Here is a 23,431-nt window from a genome sequence, read left to right on the forward strand (position 1 = left end):
AAACAAACACAGTCAACCACTCTCACACACTCTCTATAAAACAAAACAACAAATACTTAGATACAGTTCAGTATAAATTCAATCTTAAATGGAGCCATAGACAATTTTTCAACCTATTTGTAAATCTTTTGTGAACAATGAAACACTTTTTACAACTTTTTATGGCATCCTACTAAGCAAGGTCTACGCGTTTTGAACTTCTCCTATTTGTTGAGTTCTCATCAGGACCACACTCTCGTATAGCGTGTCTTAATCATTGAGACTTATTCCTCTTGGTACCCGGCGTGGAACCACCGGTATGTTGTTTAATGTGTCGCCTTTCTTAGTACGGTCTGTTATAGGCGGGGGATAGTGCAGAATGAATAGGTTCCTCACATATGAGGAGTCCTTTGTTTGAGCCGGATTTACTCAGTTTGCGGAGTCCGTTACTCAGGACTTCATGTTTCCGTTGACCGGCTCAGGGGGGTTCATGCGTTCTCCTGTGTTAGGAGGATTAAAAGGCAGCTGAAAAGATTAAGCACCATCAGTGACTGTTGGACTTGGCCCTTTTTGCAGGCTTATCCCCAAACTTTTGCTTTTTCCTTCTATGTTATCCTAAGCTGTTGCTGTTGGTTTTAGGACTCTGGGCACTTTATCACTGCTGATCAGTGTCAAAGTGCATGTGCTCCCTGTGTAAATTGCTATTATGATTAGCTATCCTTGATTGGAATATTTGATTTACTGATAAGCCCCTAGTAAAGTGCACTGAGTATGACAGGGCCTGTAAATCAAATGCTACTAGTGGGCCTACAGCACTATTTGTGCCACCCACACAAGTAGCCCTGGAAAGATGACTCAGGCCTGCCACTGCAGTGCCTGTTCTCAGTTTGTTAACTGCCATGTCGACCTAGCAAGTGCACCCACCTGCCAGGCCCTAACCTTCCCTTTTCTTACGTTAGTCGCCCCTAAGGTAGGCCCAATGAACCCCTGTGGGCATGGTGCAGTGTATTTGAAAGGTGGGACATGCCCTGATGTGTGTGGCAAGTCCTGATAGTGAAATACTGCCAATTACGTTTTTCACAATTGTAAGTCTATCTGTTCCCATAGGATAGAATGGGCAGTTTGCTTATAACATCTTATAAGCATAACTGCACCTGGGAATCAGATAGGAAAATAACGTTTTGTATGCCTGAACTCAGAATGTTAAAATACATCTTTTAGTGAGGGTGATTTTTACATTCTGTGTTGGAAAATACCACTTTTAGAAAGTAGGTATTTTCTTGCTTAGCCAACCATTGTCCGTCTCTAGGATGTGTATTGACTGGCTTTGGATTGCAGGGGCTGGGGATGCGCAGTGGCTCCAGAGAGTCTGGATGGGTCAGCGCTAGGATGAATAGGCCTGGCCTGCATTTGGAGTGGTGGGAGGAGTAGCACCTGCACCTGAATAGGGCTGTGCCTGCATTCCATAATGATGGCTCCACCCTCTGTGGTGTGTCTGGAGCCAGGGCTCACACTGACAATGGAGGTGGTTGTGCACTTGCTTATTGCCCCTCAGAACTGGTTTGAACTGGGCTCAGAGCCTTGGGCCAGGAGAGAACAGAGAGATTTACTGTATAAAAATGGGGGCCCAGACCCCAGACTTTTAGATCATCTTTTGAACTCAAGAGGATCCTTTGTCAAGGAGAAGAGCTGGAGAGACTGAGGAGAAGAACTAACCCTTTGCTGTGTGCTGTGTGGGGTTGGCCTGGAGTTGCTGTTTCTGCCAAGGAAAGAAGGACTTTGCTGTGTGCTGTTTCCCCTGCTTGAAGGAGATCCCAAGGGCCTGTGTGTGCTGTCCTCCTCTTCTGAAGTCTCCGGGACACAAAGACTTCACCTCCAGCTCCCCTGAACTCTGCTGCTGTGAGTCCTAACATGCCAGGAGATGACTGTGCTGCTGTTTGGGAGCTGGAAGAGAGAAGGAATTTGAAGAACTACAAAATTGATGCATCACTCTTCTGACGCATGTCAATGGCGTGAGAAGAATTTTCACACATCGCCGCGCTGCTACGAAAACTGACGCAGGGTCTGCCGCTGCTGCAAGGATCGATGCATCGAAGGGTCGCTGCTGAAGAAAGCGCCACTCGCCGCCGCAGCATTGATTACCGAAACAACTTGGATTTCCACACATTGCACCTATGCAACAAGTTTTCCAGACGCATCACCTGCGGATCAGAACTGTCACAAAGAATCAACGCATCACTTCACCCTACAGGCCGGATTTGACGCATCACTTCTTCTGCGTGCAAGTCTCAGGGACTGACACATCCTTTTGTTTTCGACACTTCTTTACTCTGCGGTTGTTTGGCTTTGTGGATTTTGACGCAACTACTGGTACTTTGTGTAAAAGTCACACATCCATTGTTTTCTATGGTACAAGTTCTTGAAACTTTTTAAAAGTCATATTTTTAACTGTGTATGTTGGATTTTTGTCATTTTGGTCTCGTTAAGTATAGATAAAGATATGTTATTTTTCTAAACTGGTATGGTGTCCTTTTGTGTTGTCTTCACTATGTTACTCTGAGTGTTGGTACAAATACTTTACACATTGCCTTTGGGATAAGCCTGTCTGCTCATGCCAAGCTACCAAGGGGGTGAGCAGGGGTTATGTAAAGTGGGTATACCCCTTAACCTGACTAGAAGCAAGGGTCCCTATTTGGACAAAGGTACCTACCTCAGCTAACTAGAGACACCCATTTTTAACATTACCAAGTGGACACAGAAAAAACAGACTTAGTTTTACATTTTCCACTAGTTGATTAATACTGCAGTCTGTAGGTCTGTCCAACCCTCAGTGTCGTTTACAGAATATGAAGTATGAAGTGCCAAGGATAATCAGGGGGCATAGGAATGCAATGTCCTGTTTTATCAAACCTGGATGTGTGAGAGTCAGCTTTACCAGTCGTAGTTAATGCCAGCCGTGCTTTGAACTCGACTGTGCAAGTCTGAGATGCTGGACAGGCTCTGTGATTGTCAGGGCACTGGAAGTAAAAAGGAAGAAGCAGCATGTGCTTAGCGCATATGTTCTTCTGCTTCCTGTTTCTATCTTGATATGCCGTGTAGCCTTTCCTGACTAAGGACCAGCCTATCATGGGTGTGGATTGTTCTACAGAGATAACTTTGCTCCCACTCTGATTAGTAGAGCCATTGACCAGAGGTCCAGTGAGTACCAAAGTTTGTCTACTAGACACGGTTAGACACAATAGTCTGGAGAGAGCAGAAAGAGAGTGGGTCGCCATAAATGTTTAAGATCAGTGTGCAGATTAATCAATGCCAACTGATATGCAGGTCAAAGGTACCTTTTTTAGGGTGGTAATATCCTGCTGGTTTCATAAATTGTTACCTAGTTGGGCAGTCTTAAAAGGCCTGTCCATTTTGGATTAGGAGGGATTTTTTAAATATGAAAAACCCACCAATGCAATAATTCTTCTAGCTCTTCTCCAATTGCCTCAACCATCAATGCAGACATCATTCCAACTTCATGTTCTCCCACGTGCTGCTTCCTACCAGCACCGCGGTACACTGTGAGTTCCATTAACATCTGCCTGAATGTAATTTGTGAAAAGGTATTAGCATCTGGGCGCACTGTTCGGTCTGACAGGAAGTGCTTAGTTAGCTGTCCATCTTACATGCCTGTCACTGATATCGAAGCTGCAGTGTGGATCCACCCAACTAGAACAAGGCAAGACTTTCTTTCCACCAAGTTTACAAATGTCACTTTGATCTTAGACAAAACAGTTGGCTAAGCTCCAATTGTCCAGTGCAGTTTTCTCCATAAGCCCACAATAAACACAGCATTTTAAGCAAAAATGAATGAAATTAAATGACTGATTAACAGTCACTTTAGAGTCAGCAGCCCACCTCAGTGTTCTTTTACTGACCATCACATTATTATAAGTGATTTCTATAGCTGTGGTCTAGAATATCGAGCAGGTTACGAGGACTGGTTCAACTACTTAATACACAGTGCCATCACGCTGGGAACTACTGTGCCTGTGCCTGTGCCCCGTGCTCTGTTGGTCAGCAGCAGACTAAAATTGTCATCCTCCAATAGTGAAAATAAATAAATGTAAGATATCGCTAAGTAGAAAATTCAGTAATGGGTTCTAATCTCGAGCAACCCTGTTACCCAAACCTGTCTTAAAATTAAATGCTTTCTAGTAAGGCACAACGATTGAGGGCAGTGAATTTCTTCACAAGAACGTAAGATGGAAAAATGAAGGTTCTCCAACTGTAGGACCCGGAACGTTGTGTATGCAATCATTTGCGGTTGTGAAAAACTGTATATTGGAAAAACCAACCAGCAGGTGAATACTCGAATCACGCAACACAGGTCACGAATAAAAAATAAAGTGATGGACGCCCCAATGGTCCAACATTTCACAGAAAGGGGCCATACAGAAACCGATTTTAAATGGACGGTTCTGTATACAACGACCCACGCAAAATACATTAAAGATGTGGATGATGTCCTATTGAGAAAGGAGGCTTATCTAATATTGCGATTCAACTGCATCCAAACAGGTCTGAATACCATGTCTGAAATTTCTAGACTATAATGCATCGCACATAGGTGTATAATGCTCCATACGACTGCCGATTTTCCCTGATCAGCATAGCACGATACGGCGGGACAACATATCCCAGCATTCAATCAATCAAGTGAGGAAGGTAAATACCACGTGCTTTTTTAACATGGCGCACTGACGGAGAGTCGCGGTGACTGAATGTAGCAGCGCCGAGTGGGGCGAAATCGGGTAGGTAAACAAAACATGCGATAATGGTCAAAGAAAAGCGAAGGAAAAGTAGCCGTCAGCTAATCGCATGTTTAAAATCTTGGCAGGATTGCAATTAGAACACGAACGTAAGGGACACAGCGGAGAACACGCCGCATCAAAGAAAAGGTGGAGCAAGCACGCTGAGCTTAGAGATAAAGGTATACATTGACTGCTGGGGGCAGGGTGCTTCAACATTTAACAGGAACGCATTAGTTATATAGATTATTCTTTTTTAGGCAGATGGATAGGAACCCTGCGGGCATCCACGAATCTGAGACAGAAGTGCAAAAGCACATTCAAGGTGTATCGACACCATTAACAAATTAACATCGAGACAGAAATGACTACATCCAAAAGGTAGGATCTAAGAGTGTTGATAGCGTTATGCCACAGGCAACACGCTCGAGCAAACTACTAAATTTAGACTATTGGCATTTTTCAGAAATTCTAACAGAGACAAACAGACAGAGTGAACCCCGGAAACCTGCTACAAATTATACCAAAGGTACACCACTTGTGACAAAGTAGCAAAGTGCAATATAACAGGGATGCTAATAGGATATAGACCAACCTATTTCTTTGTTTGCACACAACTTGCAGATAACAAGTGATAAAGCCCTGATGAGAACCCGTAGAATGAGATAACAAGTTCGAAACGCGTCGGCAAAAAGGAACTAATTAATCTCTAGCAGAAAGGAACAAATGAACCTTTGGATTGACTATAATATTGATCAATTCGCATAGTCAAATATATTTTTCTTTATAAAATCTGTTTCCATCTCCTTTTGAACGCGACTTTATCCTTTAAATATTCGATGAAACACAATGCAAAGATTGAATATTTGCTGCATAATAATGGTGCAATGTGTATATAATGTGCATAGAATGAACTGTTGCTTTTATGTTTAATGTTATGAATCAAGTATAAGTGTAATGTGTAAATGTAATGTTTTTCTCATGCAAATTAATTTCTATTGAACAAATGAAAAAGTAAAGGCTATAAATAAACTATACCGAACAAATCTGGAAATTAGACTGATTTGTTGCTCAGATTTAAGAGCTCTAATAAATAAAGTGTAGGGCCAGCACCTTGTTTTTTCAAAAATTCTAGTAAGTGACAACATTTTCGAAGAGTAACAAACCCTCCCACCACTCCTTGGCCAGGACTGAAGAGACTCCGGCCCCTGTTATAATGGTGGGTGGACCGCCACTAACAGGCTGTCGATGGCGGTCCGCCCGACATCCAGGTCATCGGTTTCATCACAGGATTACAATACCGGCGGTCGAAGCGATGATGTGGGGGACAAGAATGCTTTCTCATGGCGGTCCTACTACCATGAAAAGCTAGATGAAGATGGACTTTGGGGGCCTCAGGCTGGGACCCCCTAGGCCACTGCTAAGTGGCCAGGGTGGCACATGTGGTGTCCCCCCACACAACCATGCACCGTTTGATAGGCACCACATGGTGCCTTGCACACAGCGCATGGATGTTCATAAAGTGCCTTTTTCTACTGCGGCTTGTGCTGACACTCAGGGTAATCGCGAAGATAGAAAGTAGGGTTCAAACACAGTTTTTTAAGTTAACATTTTTGAATGTGGTGGTTGTCGTTGAATGTCTGCTTTCGTTTTCTAATTTTGCCTCGTGATTGTCATCATTGCAACGTCGTCGTGAATTTCAAAAACTAAAAAAAATAAATATATTTAACAAGAAAGTGAACAAAATTGTGGGCTCCTGGGTGGCTTTGCCAAAACATGCGGTATTCGCAGTGTGTCCTTGGCAATTGTGATGTAATCAATGATGGCGCTGACCATGTCACAAGTGATGTAATACGTGAGGTCATCGGAAGTGTATTGCAAGGGCACGACTTATAGTTAGTTAAGCTAACTATAACGGCTGAATTTCTCTGGTTTTGTACGAGTGTAATGTCAGCCTAACTGAAAAGCTCCTGTAATGTTGTGTTTTTTCAGTGAAAATATACATGTATACACATATCTATCTATCTATCTATATATCTATCTATCTATCTATCTATCTATCTATCTATCTATCTATCTATCTATCCATCTATTTATCTAAATATATATATATATATTCACTGAAAAAACCATTTTCACACCAGTTATAGTTAGCTGAAAATTTTACTGACATAAAACCATTGAAATTCCCACGTTATAGTTAGTTGGACTCACTATAACTTGCGCGCCTGCAATGCACTGCTGATGACGTCACATGTTACATCACTCATGACATGGTCAGTGACATCACTCATGACATCACTGATGACACCATCCTTGTGACAGAGTGACAGACCTCCTTTCAGTGTAATGTAACCCTTGAAACACATATTCAAAAATAGAAACTAACATTTTTAAAAAAAATTGAGATACCCGTACCAGTTAGAACAACCAATTCAGTAATTCCACCATCTATATACACTTGCACTCATTCACCAACAGTTCTATATAGTCACTCATACATATACTCACTCATCATATGTAGTGATACACCTATACATCCCGTTACACACCGACAGTCATCCAAAAGTTACTCACACACATTTTTTTGCATATACAACTAAACACACACTAGCACATTACTTCTAAGGAAACTTACACATACTTACTCTCTTAAACAATCACTTATAGAAACACATACTTATTTAAACAGGAACTCTTTCAATCTCTCACTCTCACATATACTCACTTATATACATCAATACTCACATATACTAGATTAAAACATAAGTAGTTACTCATAAAGACAAAAGTGACAGTCATTCACTCACTAACACACATATATACACACTCATCCACCCATACCGTCCTGCACATATGCTGTCTTCAAAACACATACAAACAGTGAGTTAGTCATTGATGCATCTATGTGCTAAGTAACACCCCCACCAAACCATACAGACACTCATACTGATACTAAAAAAAATCTAATAACACATATACACACACATGTAGCTACTCACCAACCCATGCAGCCACTTATACACAAAGTGAAACACTGATACAAACATTTAAATATTTAAACAATACTCGCTAATATATGTATTCACTAAGATACACTTAATAAGCCAGTTAACCAATCAATTTTCTTTTTTTTTTAAACATCCATTAAGACACTTATTTAAACATTTATTCTTCCATCGACCTTTACATATACATATATAAAAATATTTATTTTTCAGAAAGACACACATTCACTGGATGGTGTCATCAGTGATGTCATGAGTGATGTCACTGACCATGTCATGAGTGATGTAATATTTGACGTCATCAGCAGTGCATTGCAGGCGCGCAAGTTATAGTGAGTCCAACTAACTATAACGTGGGAATTTCAATGGTTTTATGTCAGTAAAATTTCCAGCTACCTATAACTGGTGTGAAACCTATGGTTTTTTCAGTGAATTTAATAGGTTTTTTAAATGCTAATTCCTAACTATAACTGGTGTGAAACCTATGGTTTTTTCAGTGAATTTCAAAGGTTTTTTAAATGCTAATTCCTAACTATAACTGGTGTGAAACCTATGGCTTTTTCAGTGAATTTCATAGGTTTTTTAAATGCTAATTCCTAACTATATATAGGGCCTCAAACCTATGTTTTTTTCAGTGAATTTCAAAGGTTTTTTAATAGCAAATTGCAATAGCTATGAAATGTAATATTTTTTATAATGAATCCTACATTGTATATTTATGTAATTCTATTTTCTTTATGTATATTGTTCATGGTTTTTTTTTTTGCCCTGGAGCGCTCCCGGTGCGTGTACCAGTGAGCGCACCGGAAAGCGCAGTCTTGCGGCCCGCCCCGGTGCGCGTACCGGTGAGCGTCCCGTTAGCGCTATTGCCGCGAACGAAAACATCATCGTGACGTATCGCATAGCCGCATCCGCGTGATACGCACGGCGTAAGCGCACCTGGAAGCACTCGAGCGCACACGATCGCGCTATGTAAGCGCCCTGGGGCGCGTCGGGGCGCGCATCGGGTCGCGTAGCGTAAGCGCGTTGGGTCATGTGACCTGAAAATAACACTTTTCATTGGTTCAGAACAGTTTTAGTTTCCAAATGTTGAAAGCCTGGGTCATGTGACCTGAAAATAACACTTTTCATTGGTTCAGGACAGTTTTGTTTTCCAAATGATGAAAGCCCCCACCTTTTTTCCTTATTCTCACTTTGTCCTTTGACTGAGGAAGACCTGTTTGGAAATCTAATTAGTACTGAAAAATGTCTACAGTAGCAGCAGCAGCAGGAGCATCTCAGCCACCACCACCACAAGGACCACCACAACACCACAGTGGTGGAGATGAAGAAGAGGAGGAGGAGGAGGAGGAGAGGAGGAGGTTCCTGCCTGAAGATACAACCCCATATAAGCCAAAGGAGCACACTATCTGGGAGTTTTTTTCAATCCCAAAGGACCTGAAGAAAGTAAATGCGCCAAAGGTTACTTGTTTAATCTGTGGCACTGTACTTTCCAGGGGGAACCCTAACAAAAAGTACTCTTTTGGCAATAACACCATGATTCACCACATGCAACGCCGGCACCCTAACAACTATGCTGCGCAGAGTTCTAAGAAATGACCAGAAACCCTCCCCAATCTTCTCCCAGCACCTCCCAAAGTAAGCAACCCACTCCATCGGGTCCAGAGACAAGGGAGATGGTCCCAAACATACAAACTCAGTTTGGACAATACAAAATCGTTCGTATATTTTGTGGAAAAACGATTACCTATGGTGAGCAAAGCATTAAACTCATCAACCGTGCTGGTGACAACCACAATTGCCCTAAAAAACCTTAATTTTTTCCTGATTTTTTATTGCTCCAGAAAAAAAATATAAAATTGTTCATAAAAGCCAAAAAAAGTATAAAATGTTCCAAAAAACAATAAAAAAATATAAAACAACAAAAAGAATAAAAAAACAGTTCTTTTTAGAACTACCTCCAATTTATAACAAAATGCTACTTTTTAAAAAAAATCTGTCATTCTTTATTCCTTATGATACGCTCCCCGGTGCACATACAGGGCGCTCCCCCCGCGCTAATCGAAAGAAAAAAAATTTTTTTTTGCCCCGCAGGGCCCTTTTATGGCCCCCACATCAAACCTAGGGGGTCGGGGGGTCTACCCTGCCCCCTTTTGGTCATTTCCCCCTTTGTTTTTGCCACCTCTTGTGTCTCGATCCTACCGAGACACAAGATGGCGGCCGCTCCGGACTGTTTGGAATGTTGACAGACACCCGAGAGCCAATCAGCTTTCGGCGCTCAAACTCGCGTATCCCGCTGGTGCGCTCCCCGGTGCGCGTACCGGGGCGCGCTTATAGATATATATATTTTTTTGAACCTAAATTACTCAAAATCCACTGGAGCACATATCTTGAGACATAGCAAAGGCACATCGGGCTACCAGTCCCTACAATTTTGCAAAGTTTGGTGGAAATCCATTCTTCCGTTCGGGCTAAAAGTGAGTCCAACCGCCCTATTAAATGAACATGGGGAAAACACGTTTTGGGACCCCCCTTTTATCTCGGCCCCCGCTTGACGAATCCCCCCCAAACTTTCAGGGAACGAGCGGAGCGCCGCGAGGCAAATTTGAGGAAAATTTCAGGCAGATCCCTCAACCGGAGCAAAATTATTCCCAATAGAATGTTGTGGATTCCCTATACAAAATAATCCTAACTATAACTACCTACTGGCGGCCGCCAGTAGGTAATATATATATATATATATATATATATATATATAGAGAGAGAGAGATATCCATACTAATATAATAAAGAGAGAGCCCAAACATTTGAGGCGGGTAATCTCAGGAACCACAGCACCAATCACAACACCCAATACAGGGTTGGAAAGAGCAGTTGCAGCAGAAGGACATAGGGTATGCAGACGCCCACCATATACATTTAAAAGGTAAAAGAACTGTGCCAGCAAAGTAGTCCCTTGTGGGCGTGTCTACGTTGTGCTGTGGGCGTGTGCTGGGGGAGTGACAAATGCTGGGGGCGTGTGGTACGTTCCGCCCTTCATGCCATGTCTCATATTGTGTGCTAATCCCACCCTGCTCCCTTTAAATACCCCTGCACCCCATAATCATAACCCACTCTTACTCCTTAAAATACCCCAACACCCTTAAACACTAACCCATCTTAACCCTATAAATATACCCTGTACCCAAAAACCCAAAACCTATCCCAAAACCCTAAAAATACCCCAGTACCCCAAAGCCCGAACCTAGCCCTGAACCCTATAAATACCCCTGTACCTCGAAACCCAAACCTACCCCTGAACCCTAAAAATAACCCTGTGCCCCAATACCCAAATCTAGCCCTGAACCCTAAAAATACACCTGTACCCCAAAACTCAAACCTAGCCCTGAACCCTAAAAATACCACTGTACCCCAAAACCCAAACCTAGCCCTGAACCCTAAAAATACCACTGTACCCCAAAACCCAAACCTAGCCCTGAACCCCAAAAATACCACTGTACCCCAAAACCCAAACCTAGCCCTGAACCCTAAAAATACCCCTGTACCCCAAAACCCAAACCTAGCCCTGAACCCTAAAAATACCCCTGTACCCCAACACCCAAACCTAGCCCTGAAACCTAAAATACCCCTGTACCCCAAAATCCAAACCTAGCCCTGAGCCCTAAAAATACCCCTGTACCCCAAAACCCAAACCTAGCCCTGAACCCTAAAAATGCCCCTGTACCCAAAACCCAGACCTAACCCTGAACCCTAAAAATACCTATACCCCAAAACCCAAACCTTGCACTGAACCCTAAAAATACCCATGCACCCCAAAACCCATACCTATCCCTAAACCCTAAAACTACCCCTGTACCCCATAACCCAAAACTGTATCTGAACCCTTAAAATACCCAAACACCCCAAAACATATAATTCAGTACCCCAAAACATAAACCCCTACACCCATACTTACCTTATCCAAACATTTAAAAAAAAACATGCTTTTACCATTCATGCATTTACAACGAATTTCGTTGTCAATGTATGCGTGGTAAAAGCATATAAAATATAATGCCATGCGTTATAATGGCATTGTGGAGTCATGGTACTTTTGAAATGAAAGTATGCGGAGTGATGGTATTATGCGGAAAGAAAGTTGCGGAATAATGGGTGTTATCCCTCCCCCGGTAAGTACATTGGTGGCACGGCGGTCCACATCTCCAGCAACATACTCATATTTTTTCACCACCCATTTGAAAAATGCACAGGTCTCTCTCATTGATGGCCAGCACTGACATACACTTTTAGACACACCTCCCGCCACAAGTTCTAGAATTGCGAACTTCAGAGCTGGGGAGCTACGTTCGAAATTCGGCATCAGCTCAACATCCTGTGATTCCAGGCAAATCGAATTGTCTCCCCGTGCCTACCACAAATGAATCTGTTCTTCTGTAATACAAATTGTGCTCATGCTATGTTGTCGAGTTCGCGCTATATAATATTGCAAGGAAAAAGAAAGTAGGGAAATTCGAGTTCACAAACTACTGAACGCGCACTCTTAAGTGCATCAGCAGTGCACTGTGAATCGGAGCGTTTCACAGGCCTGTCACAGATAAGAAATGCTATCAAAACGAAATCCTACAAAACAATATACTACTGGCCGGAAGCAATTCATACCCGGACAACGTCGGGATGGGCTGCTAGTATATATATATATATATATATATACTAATATAATAAAGAGAGAGCCCAAACCTTTGAGGCGGGTAATCTCAGGAACCACAGCACCAATCACAACACCCAATACAGCGTTGGAAAGGGCAGTTGCAGCAGAAGGTCATAGGCTATGCAGACGCCCACCATATACATTTAAAAGGTAAAAGAACCGTGCCAACAAAGTAGTCCCTTGTGTACGTGTCTGCGTTGTGCTATGGGCGTGTGCTGGGGGTGTGACAAACGCTGGGGGCGTGTGGTACGTTCCGCCCTTCATGCCAAGTCTTATATTGTGTACTAATCCCAACCTGCTCCCTTTAAATGCCCCTGCACCCCATAATCATAACCCACCCTTACTCTTTAAAATACCCCATCACCCTTAAACACTAACGCATCTTAACCCTATAAATATACCCTGTACCCCAAAACCCAAACCTATCCCTAAACCCTAAAAATACCCATGTACCCCAAAACCCAAACCTAGCCTTGAACCCTATAAATACCCCTGTACCTCAAAACCCAAACCTACCCCTGAACCCTAAAAATACCCCTGTACACCAAACCCAAGCCTAGCCCTGAACCCTACAAATACCACTGTACCCCAAAACCCAAACCTACCCCATATCCCTAAAATACCCCTGTACCCCAATACCTAAACCTAGCCCTGAACCCTTAAAATACCCCTGTACCCCAAAACCCAAACCTACCACTGAATCCTAAAAATACCCCTGTACCCCAAAACCCAAACCTAGCCCTGAACCCTAAAAATAACCCTGTACCACAAAACCCAAACCTACCCCATGTCTAAAATACCCCTGTACCCCAAAATCCAAACCTAGCCCTGAACCCTAAAAATACCCATGTACCCCAAAACCCAAACCTAGCCCTGAACCCTTAAAATACCCCTGTACACCAAAAAGAAAACTTACCCCTGAACCCTAAAAATACCCCTATACCCCAAAACCCAAACCTAGCCCTGAACCCTTAAAATACCCCTGTACCCCAAAACCCATACCTATCCCTAAACCCTAAAACTACCCCTGTACCCCATAACCCAAAACTATATCTGAACTCTTAAAATACCCAAACACCCCAAAACATAGACCTCAGTACCCCAACACATATACCCCTATACCCATACTTACCTTATTCAAACATAAAAAAAAACATGCTTTTACCATTTATGAGTTTACAACGAATTTCGTTGTAAATGTATACGTGGTAAAAGCATATAAAATGTAATGCCATGCGTTAAAATGGCATTGCGGAGTTATGGTACTTTCGTAATGAAAGTACGCGGAGTGATGGTATGCGGAAAGAAAGTTGCGGAATAATGGGTGTTTACCCTCCCCCAGTAAGTACATTGGTGGCACGGCGGCCCACATCTCCAGCAACATATTCATATTTTTTCACCACCCATCTGAAAAATGCACATGTCTCTCTCATTGATGGCCATCACCAACATACACTTTTAGACACACCTCCCGCCACAAGTTCCAGAATTGCGAACTTTAGAGCTGGGATGCGTACTTTCGAATCTCGGCATCAGCTCAACATCCTGTGATTCCCGGCAAATCGCTTTGTCTCCCCGTGCCTACCACAAATGAATGTGTTCTTCTGTAATGTAAATTGTGCTCATGCCATGTTGTCTAGTTTGCGCTATATAATATTGCAAGGAAAAATAAAGTAGGGAAACTCGAGTTCACACACTACTGAACGCGCACTCTTAAGTGCATCAGCAGTGCATTGTGAATTGGAGCGTTTCACAGGCCTGTCACAGATAAGAAATGCTATCAAAACGAAATCCTACAAAACAATATAGTACTGGCCGGCAGCCATTCATACCCGGACAACATCGGGACGGGCTGCTAGTATATATATATATATATATATATATATATAGATATAGATATATGTGTGTATACATGTATATTTTCACTGAAAAATAAAATTTCTCATACATAAACATTAAACCATAAAAAATATAATATAAACAATTGAATAGGAATAATTATAGCAATTAATGTAGACAATAAAAAATATATACAAAAATGATGAACCACAAAAACAAATTCACAAAAAAAGTTAAACATTAACATAAATTTAAAAATAGCAATAATAGACCAAATTCTCTGGCAGATTCACAGGCGATAATCTGTGCAAATAACATCTCCTGACAAGTGGTCAAGTGGCAGTCCCTATATCCTAAATCTTATCAGAATTTGGAATTTCTGACATAAGATCAGGAATATCTGACATAGATTATGTGCATCAAGGAATGCGTCTCTGGCATTCCCTTAGGAACATAAAAGGCTAACAGACATCAATTCAGACAACATTATTTTGGTTATACGTCAGTATGCGTTCTTCGTAATGCTTGACATGATGAGGCGGAGGCATCTGACCCAGATGAATGTCACCTTAGAAGTTGTACCTATGTCATTAATCAAGCAACCTAACAATAGTTCTTAGAAAGGTAAGGTCTGTCGACATCTGTGTTGTAAGGCAGACATGGCAATGATTTTGCACTAATCAGGAAATATAGCTTGTTAGACCTGGCACCATTGGCGTGCGAATCCCTTCCTCTTTTTGACAGATTGCCTCCACTGTTTTTTTATGTTTGCTAGTTTAGACGCTTTGGGCAATGCCCCACTGCCGTCCAGGGTGCAGTGCAAGTGCTCCCTGAGTAAAGTAATGTTGATTAGTGATTCCATGATTGGTGTGTTTGATTTACAGTCAGACCCTCGTATCGTGCACAAGGTGTGCCAGAGGCTTGTAATTCTAAAGCTACTGGTGGGCTTGCAGCACCAGTTATGCCACCCACTGGAGTAGCTCGTAAAATATGACTTGGGCCTGCCACCGCAGAGCGCCGTACACATCCTGTGGCGCTGTGTAACTTGGCGAGTGCAACCACTCGCCAGTCTGTGAACCTTCCCTCTGCAACATGTCAGTCACCCCTACAGAAGGCCTATCTGTTTCCCATAGGCCAGACTGGGCAGTTTCGACTACAGCAACCTATAATCCTAACTGGCCCAAAGAACCAGGTAGAGAATCGAGTTTAGTATGTCTGAACTCAGTATGATAAGACACATCTTTTAGGAAAGTTAATTTGTGTTTGAAAATACCCCTTTTAGAAAGACAGTATTTTCTTGCCTGACCATCCAGTCTGCTTCTGCTAATGTGTGTATTGGGTGTCTGGGTTTGCAAGTGACAGGGATGGGGGGACTCCAGGAGGTAGGGCGCAACGGCACTAGGCTGATCGTCCTGAGAGTGGTGGGGAGCAGTAGGTACCTGGGTCTGAATAGAGCTGAGCCATACCCCACAACTTCGGTTCCACTCCCTGTAGTGAGTCTGAAGACCCTGGCCTGCCTCGACAAAGGAAGAAGGCACACACTGGTAGAATGCACCTGGAACCGGTTCTGACCAGGCAAAGGACCCTCTGCCGTTAGAGGTCAAAGGCTTTATGAGTATAAATACTGGGGTCCGGACTCCAGATTTGTAGGATCACTTTGGGAACGAACAAGACGACCCTCTGCAGAGGAAGAGCACCCGGAGACCGCAGGAGTTGTACTGCGCCTCTGCCAGGGAGCTGTAGTGGGTTGGCCTGTGGTGGTATCTCTTGTGCAAAGGACCTAGCCTCCAGTCCAAAGACGCAGGGATACCAACAACTTCACCTCTTTAGTTTGAGCAAAGCTGGAATTGCTGTTTCCAGCGCTACAGAGGAACTCTGCAGCCGGCTCCGAGACCGTCATCTGGACGGAGCCGATCATCGCCAAGAGTGATCGAGCACTCATTGACTCAAAGACATCAGCAGCGACCTGTGGTGCCGGCACTGCCCTAACGTTACCTCCTCTCCGGTAAGGACCAAAGCCACCCCCTGTCTGCATCTGCAATCTGGAACCTCCCGCATCGCTTTCCCGTGAAGAAAGGGACCGACGCTACCAGGTGCCACACAACATGGTAGCTCCCTGACGCCGAGAAGAGCTTTTGTTTGTTAGCGGTACTGTCCCGTGAGAGTCTAGTCGTGACTCCGGGCAAAATGCTCCGGGTTCTAACATGGCTCAATTGTCTAAGTTGAGAAAGATGGCGGCCTCCAAGGACCAAGATGGAGTCAGGACCTACGTAAGATGGAATTGGACATTATGGGCAAAATTTACTATTCCCACTCTAGTCAGCGCAACAATAGGGAAAGTGTTAGACTTTGGAGGGGTAAAATTTACTATTTCCACTTCAGTCTCTGCAACAGTAAGGAAAGTGTTGGACTTTGGAGGGATAAAATGTACTATTCCCACTCCAAACAGTACAACAGTAGGGAAAGTGTTGAACTGCGAAGACATAAATGTTACTATTCTTACTGCAATCTAAGCAAGAGTAGGGAAAATACTCACCTTAAACACGGTCCATATATGAGTAACCTCGTCAATGTAGAAAACATAATAAACTTAATAAACAAATTATTGACATAAAATATAGATATCTCTATTTAAAAAGCCAAAAGCTGAAAACAATTAATCAATTTACATAATTACTATTAAAAAAAGTTTATCAATTATTAAATAATGGTTATCCATTAACTTCCCACCTTGTACTACTACAAACCATGCAGTCTGTACTTAAAATATAACTACTACATAACTTACATATTTAAAATACATTGAATTAATAACTAATTAAATGCTAATTTATAATTACTTAATTAACTTCCCAGCCTATACTCCTACAAATCCGGCATCCATCCTACAACGAAAATGTAACCCAAATAAATAAGCATAGCACAATTTACATAATTGATGATCAATTTAACAATTAATAATTGTTTGTTAATCTTTTATTACTTAATGAACTTTCCCACCAGTACAGCCCTAGCGGCCTGCACCTAAAAACATAACTGAAATATATAATTATTACACAATGTACATAATTAATAATCAATTAAATAAATATTAATAAAAAGTGTTAATTATTAAATAAACAACTTCCCATCCCCTTCCCCATCAAACCTAGCACCATGCATCTAAAATATAAATAAAATAAATCAGTATCACATAATTTATAATTTATAATTTATCAATCACACAACTAATTAAAAATGATTAATTAATTAATAATTCGTTTTTGCTTCATTAACTTCCCACCCTATAAATTAATACAGACAATTAAATAAAAAATCCCAAATCACTTAAAATAACAATGAAAGAATAGTAATATAAAATTAATATATGAACTGAACATATTAAAATAATTAGAAAAAACATTTTTACAGCTATAATATTGAAAATGATATTAAAAACAATGATATTCTTCAAAATAAGGAATTAGTTACTTACCTGTACACTATAGTTCTCCAGTATTATCTTTCATAGATTCACATGCTTGTATCTTCCCCGTCGTCATGGTGGGAGTCTCACGGTAACAGAATGACCAAGCAGTATCATAGAGAAGAAAAACTGCATAGACAATCCCCATAGGGGCTGTATTATTTGGTAACCAGACCATTTCTTTGTTTTGGTCCAAAAGCCAGCCAATCAGCATTGCTGCCCTGCCCTCACACTCCCCAGCAGCAGCTTCCTGCCTCAGATTTCCGTCCCCGAGTGGGAGACAAGGATAAATACCGAGAAACAAGATCTGCCTGAGAAACGGGGAGGCGGGCGGGCGCATGTGAATCTATGAAAGATAATACTGGAGAACTATAGTGTACAGGTAAGTAACTAATTCCTTCTCCAGTATTACATCTTTCATAGATTCACATGCTTGTATCAGAGTAGTAAGCAGTGCTCACCAGACTTGTAGCGTTTCCAGGACAGAACTCAGAAGGAAGCTCTGCTGCAAAGCAATGATATAACAGTAGCTATGAAACCATCAGTAATACTATGAATGCATGTATAAGTATAAATCAAAGCACTGTATAGAAAAATAATATGTCAGTAGACCATACCTTACTGAAATAGACGCTTCAGAACAGCCTGTCCCACTGCCGTGTCCTCCTTCCACGCAGTGTCTAGACAGTAGTGTCTTGTAAATGAATGCACACTCTTCCACGTTGCTGCTCTGCAGATGTCTGGCAGCGCCACTCCTGCGAACAAGGCCATCGAGGTTGCCATCTTCCTCGTTGAATGTGCATGCGCTTTAGAACATAGCGGCTTCCCCGCTTTTTCGTGACATTTCAGGGTAGCTGAGGATATCCATCTAGCAATACTCAGTCTCGACAATGGAAGACCTTTTCTCTGTCCTTCAAATGCAATGAATAGTTGCTTGGACTTGCGGAACGTTTTTGTCCTTTCAATGTAGAACTTTAGGCATCTAGAAATGTCTAGAGAGTGTAAGGCTCTTTCTGCTTCCGAGGAAGGCTTGCTGAAGAAAGTAGGTAAAATAATGGGTTCGTTGAGGTGAAAAGACGTCGCCACCTTGGGAATAAAGGTAGGATTCGTTCTTAATATAACCCTGTCCTGACGAAATTGTAAGAAGGGTTCCTCCTCTGAAAAGGCCTGGATTTCACTAACCCTCCTTGCTGATGTTAAGGCGAGAAGGAGGGCTGTTTTCCATGACAAGAACTGTAAGTCTGTCTTGTGTATGGGCTCAAAAGGTGGCCTCATAAGCTGCGATAGGACTGTATTGAGGTGCCACGGTACAGGTGGGCGTTGGATGGGTGGGAAAACTCTAAAAAGTCCCTTGATAAATTCCTTTACTACTCTGGATGACCAGAGAGATGGTTCATTTGGCTTCCGCCGGAATCGTGATATTGCTGCTAAGTGCACTTTGACCGAAGCATGCGACAGACCTGACTTAGATAGTGAAAGCAGGTAAGGCAGAATACCTTCAGGTTGTACCTCAAACGGATGCAAGTTTTGTCTGTTGCACCAGTGGCAGAAACGAGTCCATTTTGCTGCATATGTTTTGTTCGTCGATACAGCTCTAGCTTGTGAGAGAATATGCCTGCATTCTTGTGGAATATCTAGATTTTGAAATTCCCGCTCATGAGGTTCCATGCTGACAATTTTAGAGATTGCAGGTCCGGATGCAGAATCTGCCCTTCCTTCATGGAGATGAGGTCTTGAAATGTCGGGAGTTGGATCTTGTCGCCCCTCGACAATTGAAGGAGGTCTGAAAACCACGCCTGTCTTGGCCAGGCTGGTGCTATCATTATAATCCGGCACGGTTCCAGTCTCATCTTGCGCAGGATGCGCGGTATCAAAGGGAACGGAGGGAACGCGTATGCAAACCTTCCTGTCCAGTCCATGAGGAATGCATTTCCCTTGGAGCCCTGTTGACGGTACCTGGACGCAAATTGAGCGCACTTTGAATTGTTTCGTGTCGCGAACAAATCTAATGTGGGAGTGCCCCACCTTTGAAACAACATGCGAATCTGAGTGTCGTGTAGTTCCCACTCGTGCGTTGCATTGGGAGTGCGGCTCAGGGCGTCCGCCCGAGTGTTGAGGACTCCCTGTATGTGCTGAACTTGGATCGAAATTCCATTGGTGATGAGCCATTTCCAGATCCTTTGCGCCAATGTCGACAGCTGTTTGGATCTCGTTCCGCCCTGTTTCAGCAGGTAAAACATGGTCGTGGTGCTGTCCGTTTGGATAAGTACTGACGATTGGCGTATTCTGGGAAGGAATGCTTGAAGCCCTAGGAACACCGCCTTGAGCTCCAACATGTTTATGTGAAGCTGAGCTTCCCAATCTGACCAAAGGCCCTGAATTTCCAGCTCTTGAAGATGCGCGCCCCATCCTTTCAGTGAAGCGTCCGTCGTCATCACAAAGTCGTGATCTCGAGGAATGAAGCTCAAGCCCTGGTCCAGGTTCTTTAGGATCTTCCACCATGACATGGCCACCTTCATACGGTTCGTGATGGCAATGCGATCCTCGAAGGTTCCACTGGCCTGCACCCACTGTTCGTCCAGCTGTTCCTGCAAAGGTCTCATTCGAAGACGACAGTTTGGTACCAGTGGGATGCAGGATGACATCATCCCCAACATGGACTTGTAAATCCTCACGGAAGTGGACTTTTTTGCTTGAAGGGAAGCTGTTAACCCCCTGATCTTCGGAAGGGTAGGCTTTCCCTGCTCTGGTGCATATCCATGCCCCCAGGAACTGGATGCCTTGGGCTGGAGTCAGCGAGGATTTCTCTAAGTTGGTCCTCAGACCTAATCGCTGAAACAACCGGATGCAGCTCTGCAGAGCTTCTGCTGCGTCCCTGAAAGATGGACCTGTCACCAACCAGTCGTCCAGATATGGGTAAATGTAATGCCCTTGCAGTCTTAAGTGGGCCGCCACCGGGGCCATGCATTTGGTGAATACCCTCGGGGCTGATTTGAGTCCGAATGGCAGGACTTTGAACTGGAAGTGGCGACTCTCCACAACAAACCTCAAATACTTCCTGTGCTTCCGATGAATGGGAATATGGAAGTACGCATCCATGAGATCCAAGGACGCCATGTAGTCCTTGTCCTTCAACATGAGTAAGATCTCTTGCAGCGACAACATTCTGAAGGGTATCTTTTTTATGTATTGGTTGAGATCCCTCAGGTCCAATACCTGTCTCCATTTCCGGGTCTGTTTCTTTTTGATGAGGAAGAAATGCGAATAGAAGCCTCTCCCTCTGAGATGTTGTGGCACTTCCTCTATGGCTCCCTTTTGCAGAAGCGAGAGAACTTCCTTCTGCATTTCCTTGCGATGCTGGTTGAGCCTGAGCACTGGGGGGTGGTCCGGTGGTATCTCCACAAATTCCAGTGTGTGGCCCCTGCTTATGACATCCAGAACCCATTTGTCCGATGTTATGGACATCCAGTTGGTGTAGTATTGAGACAGATAGTGGTCGTTGTCCGGGATCTTTTGTGTGGGGAGCGCCTGCCAAAAATCATTGCCGTCTATTAGACTGCTGATTTTTCCCCCTGGCGTTAGGTTTACCTCTGGACTGTTGTTGGTAAGAGGAGTTAGAGGACCTGAACTGGTTGTTTGTGTTAAACTGACGATATCCCTTCTGATTGTACGGTTGATATCGGTTGGATTGAAAAGAGGGTCTTTGATTAAATTGACCTTTTGCACCCCTCCTTCGAAAGGACTGAAACTTTCCCTGCTGAAGGGATCCCAGCGCTCTAGCTGTGTCCGTGTCCGACTTTATGCCCTGCAATGCCTCATCAATATGCTTCCCAAACAAATTTTCACCGTCAAAGGGCATATCGACAATCTTCGCCTGCACCTCTGGACGAAAAGAAGTCGCTTTGAGCCAGCCTTGCCTGCGGAGCGAAACCGCCCCAGCCATTTGCCCGAAGGCCATAGACGAGACATCCATTGCGATGTCGATAGATTCGGCAGCCGATTTTGCTCCTTCTTTGAGAAGGGCTGCCGCTTCTTCCTTTCGGTCCTCCGGAAGCGCCGAGAGTATGGGTGCCAGATCGGACCATATCTGTCTGTTGTAACGGCCAAGCAGTGCCATAGCATTTGCCGCTTTAATGGTAGAGGCTGCCATGACTGCAAACCTCTTACCTGCCCCATCCATTCTCCTTCCTTCCTTGTCTGGTGGCACTAGTGAAGTAGCCACCGGGTTTTTTGAATTTCTTTGTGCCGCCTGCGTCACAACTGATTCCGGCCTGGGATGTCCAATGAGGCAGGCTGCCGTGGATTCTGGAGCTCTGTATTTCTTTTCAATTCGTGGAACTGAAACCGCTATAGATGCCGGTGTTTTCAGAATTTTTAGGCCCTCCTCCCAGATATGGGGGATAATAGGAATTGAGCGAAGTGACCTTTTGTTATCATCCTTGAAATCGTACAAGAAACAATCCGTCTCTTGCACTTCCACATCCAGACTGAATCTCTTGGCCGCCCTTTCCATGATATCATGGAAGCCTCCGATGTCTTGAGGAGGGGAGGTAGATTTGAGTGGTTCAGGTGATGCAGCCGATGGGAGGACATATTCGTCCCATTCCTTCCCCGAGGCATCATGAACCAGTTCTCCGTCTTCGGGCTCTTCATCTTCATCGGAGTCCGTTAGGTCGTCCCTTATAGTAACCACCTGCGGAGATTTAACCCCTTGATCTTGAGAAGCAGGTGCTTTTTTAGGTGTCTGCGGGGGAGGCGTCTGCGTAGCTGGTTGCGAGGAATTCGCCTCTGGGAAACGACGATAGTAGTCGTTTAGCATCAATCTAAGATCAGACACAAGGGTGATGGGTATAGAAACCGTCTCTTGACGTTCCTCCTCCCGTGAGTCCATGTGCTGCTCCTCCTCATCATCATAATCACCAGATTCCTGGAATGATTCATATCTGGAAGATTGTGGTCTGTCCCTGAAGGAATAACTTTCCTCCTCATCGGTGTCTTGGCTTTTTATCCGAAGCTGAGAGGGACTGTAGGCGGCACCTGAGGACTCCTCTCCATCTGAATCCTGCTCTAGCAACGATGATGGTGGCAAAGGAGAAATCTTTGTCCATGAGGTGAACTCTGCGGATTTACTGATGGTAGCCGAACCTCTCGTCGACTGAAAAGAGCGGATGGAGATCATGATCTTCGACTGAGGAGAACTGTACGCTTTAGCCGATGAAAGCAAGATTTTCGTCGACGGAACCATCGTCGACGGAACCACCGTCGACGGGACCATCGTCGACGGGACCATCGTCGACGAGACCATCGTCGACGGAACCTTCGTCGACGGAACCTTCGTCGACGGGACCTTCGTCGACGGGACCTTCGTCGACGGGACCTTCGTCGACGGAACTATCGTCGACGGGACCTTCGTCGATGGGACCTTCGTCGACGGGACCTTCGTCGACGGGACCTTCGTCGGCGGAACTATCGTCGACGGGACCTGCGTCGACGGGACCCCCGTCGACATCCTCAACATCGAACCTGTCGTCGACGGAGTCGTCATCGTCGTCGTCGACGGTCTTTTCGCTGACAGAGAAATCTTACTCGTCGATGTCGTAGTCGTAGACGCCATGGTCGTCGACGCAGCCTTAGAGCCTAT

The 23,431-nt window shown here is 43.8% G+C and overlaps 2 protein-coding genes across 6 annotated transcripts in view; both read right to left on the reverse strand.

The window, feature by feature from the left end:
- STXBP5L (syntaxin binding protein 5L) overlaps positions 1 to 23,431 on the reverse strand; it is a 1,891,501-nt gene that overhangs the window by 850,000 nt on the left and 1,018,070 nt on the right. The gene's annotated exons all lie outside the window — the stretch shown is intronic.
- On the reverse strand, positions 2,817 to 23,393 carry LOC147699021 (uncharacterized). The gene is made up of 3 exons (XM_086933601.1): positions 23,273 to 23,393; positions 19,102 to 23,107; positions 2,817 to 2,996 (listed from the first exon to the last, which is right to left on the reverse strand). The coding sequence occupies exons 2-3, from the start codon at positions 21,253 to 21,255 to the stop codon at positions 2,817 to 2,819; spliced, it is 2,334 nt and encodes a 777-aa protein (XP_086789727.1). The 5' UTR covers positions 21,256 to 23,107; positions 23,273 to 23,393.

This window comes from Lissotriton vulgaris, chromosome 8 (assembly GCF_964263255.1).
Source record: "Lissotriton vulgaris chromosome 8, aLisVul1.2, whole genome shotgun sequence".
Lineage (NCBI taxonomy): Eukaryota > Metazoa > Chordata > Amphibia > Caudata > Salamandridae > Lissotriton > Lissotriton vulgaris.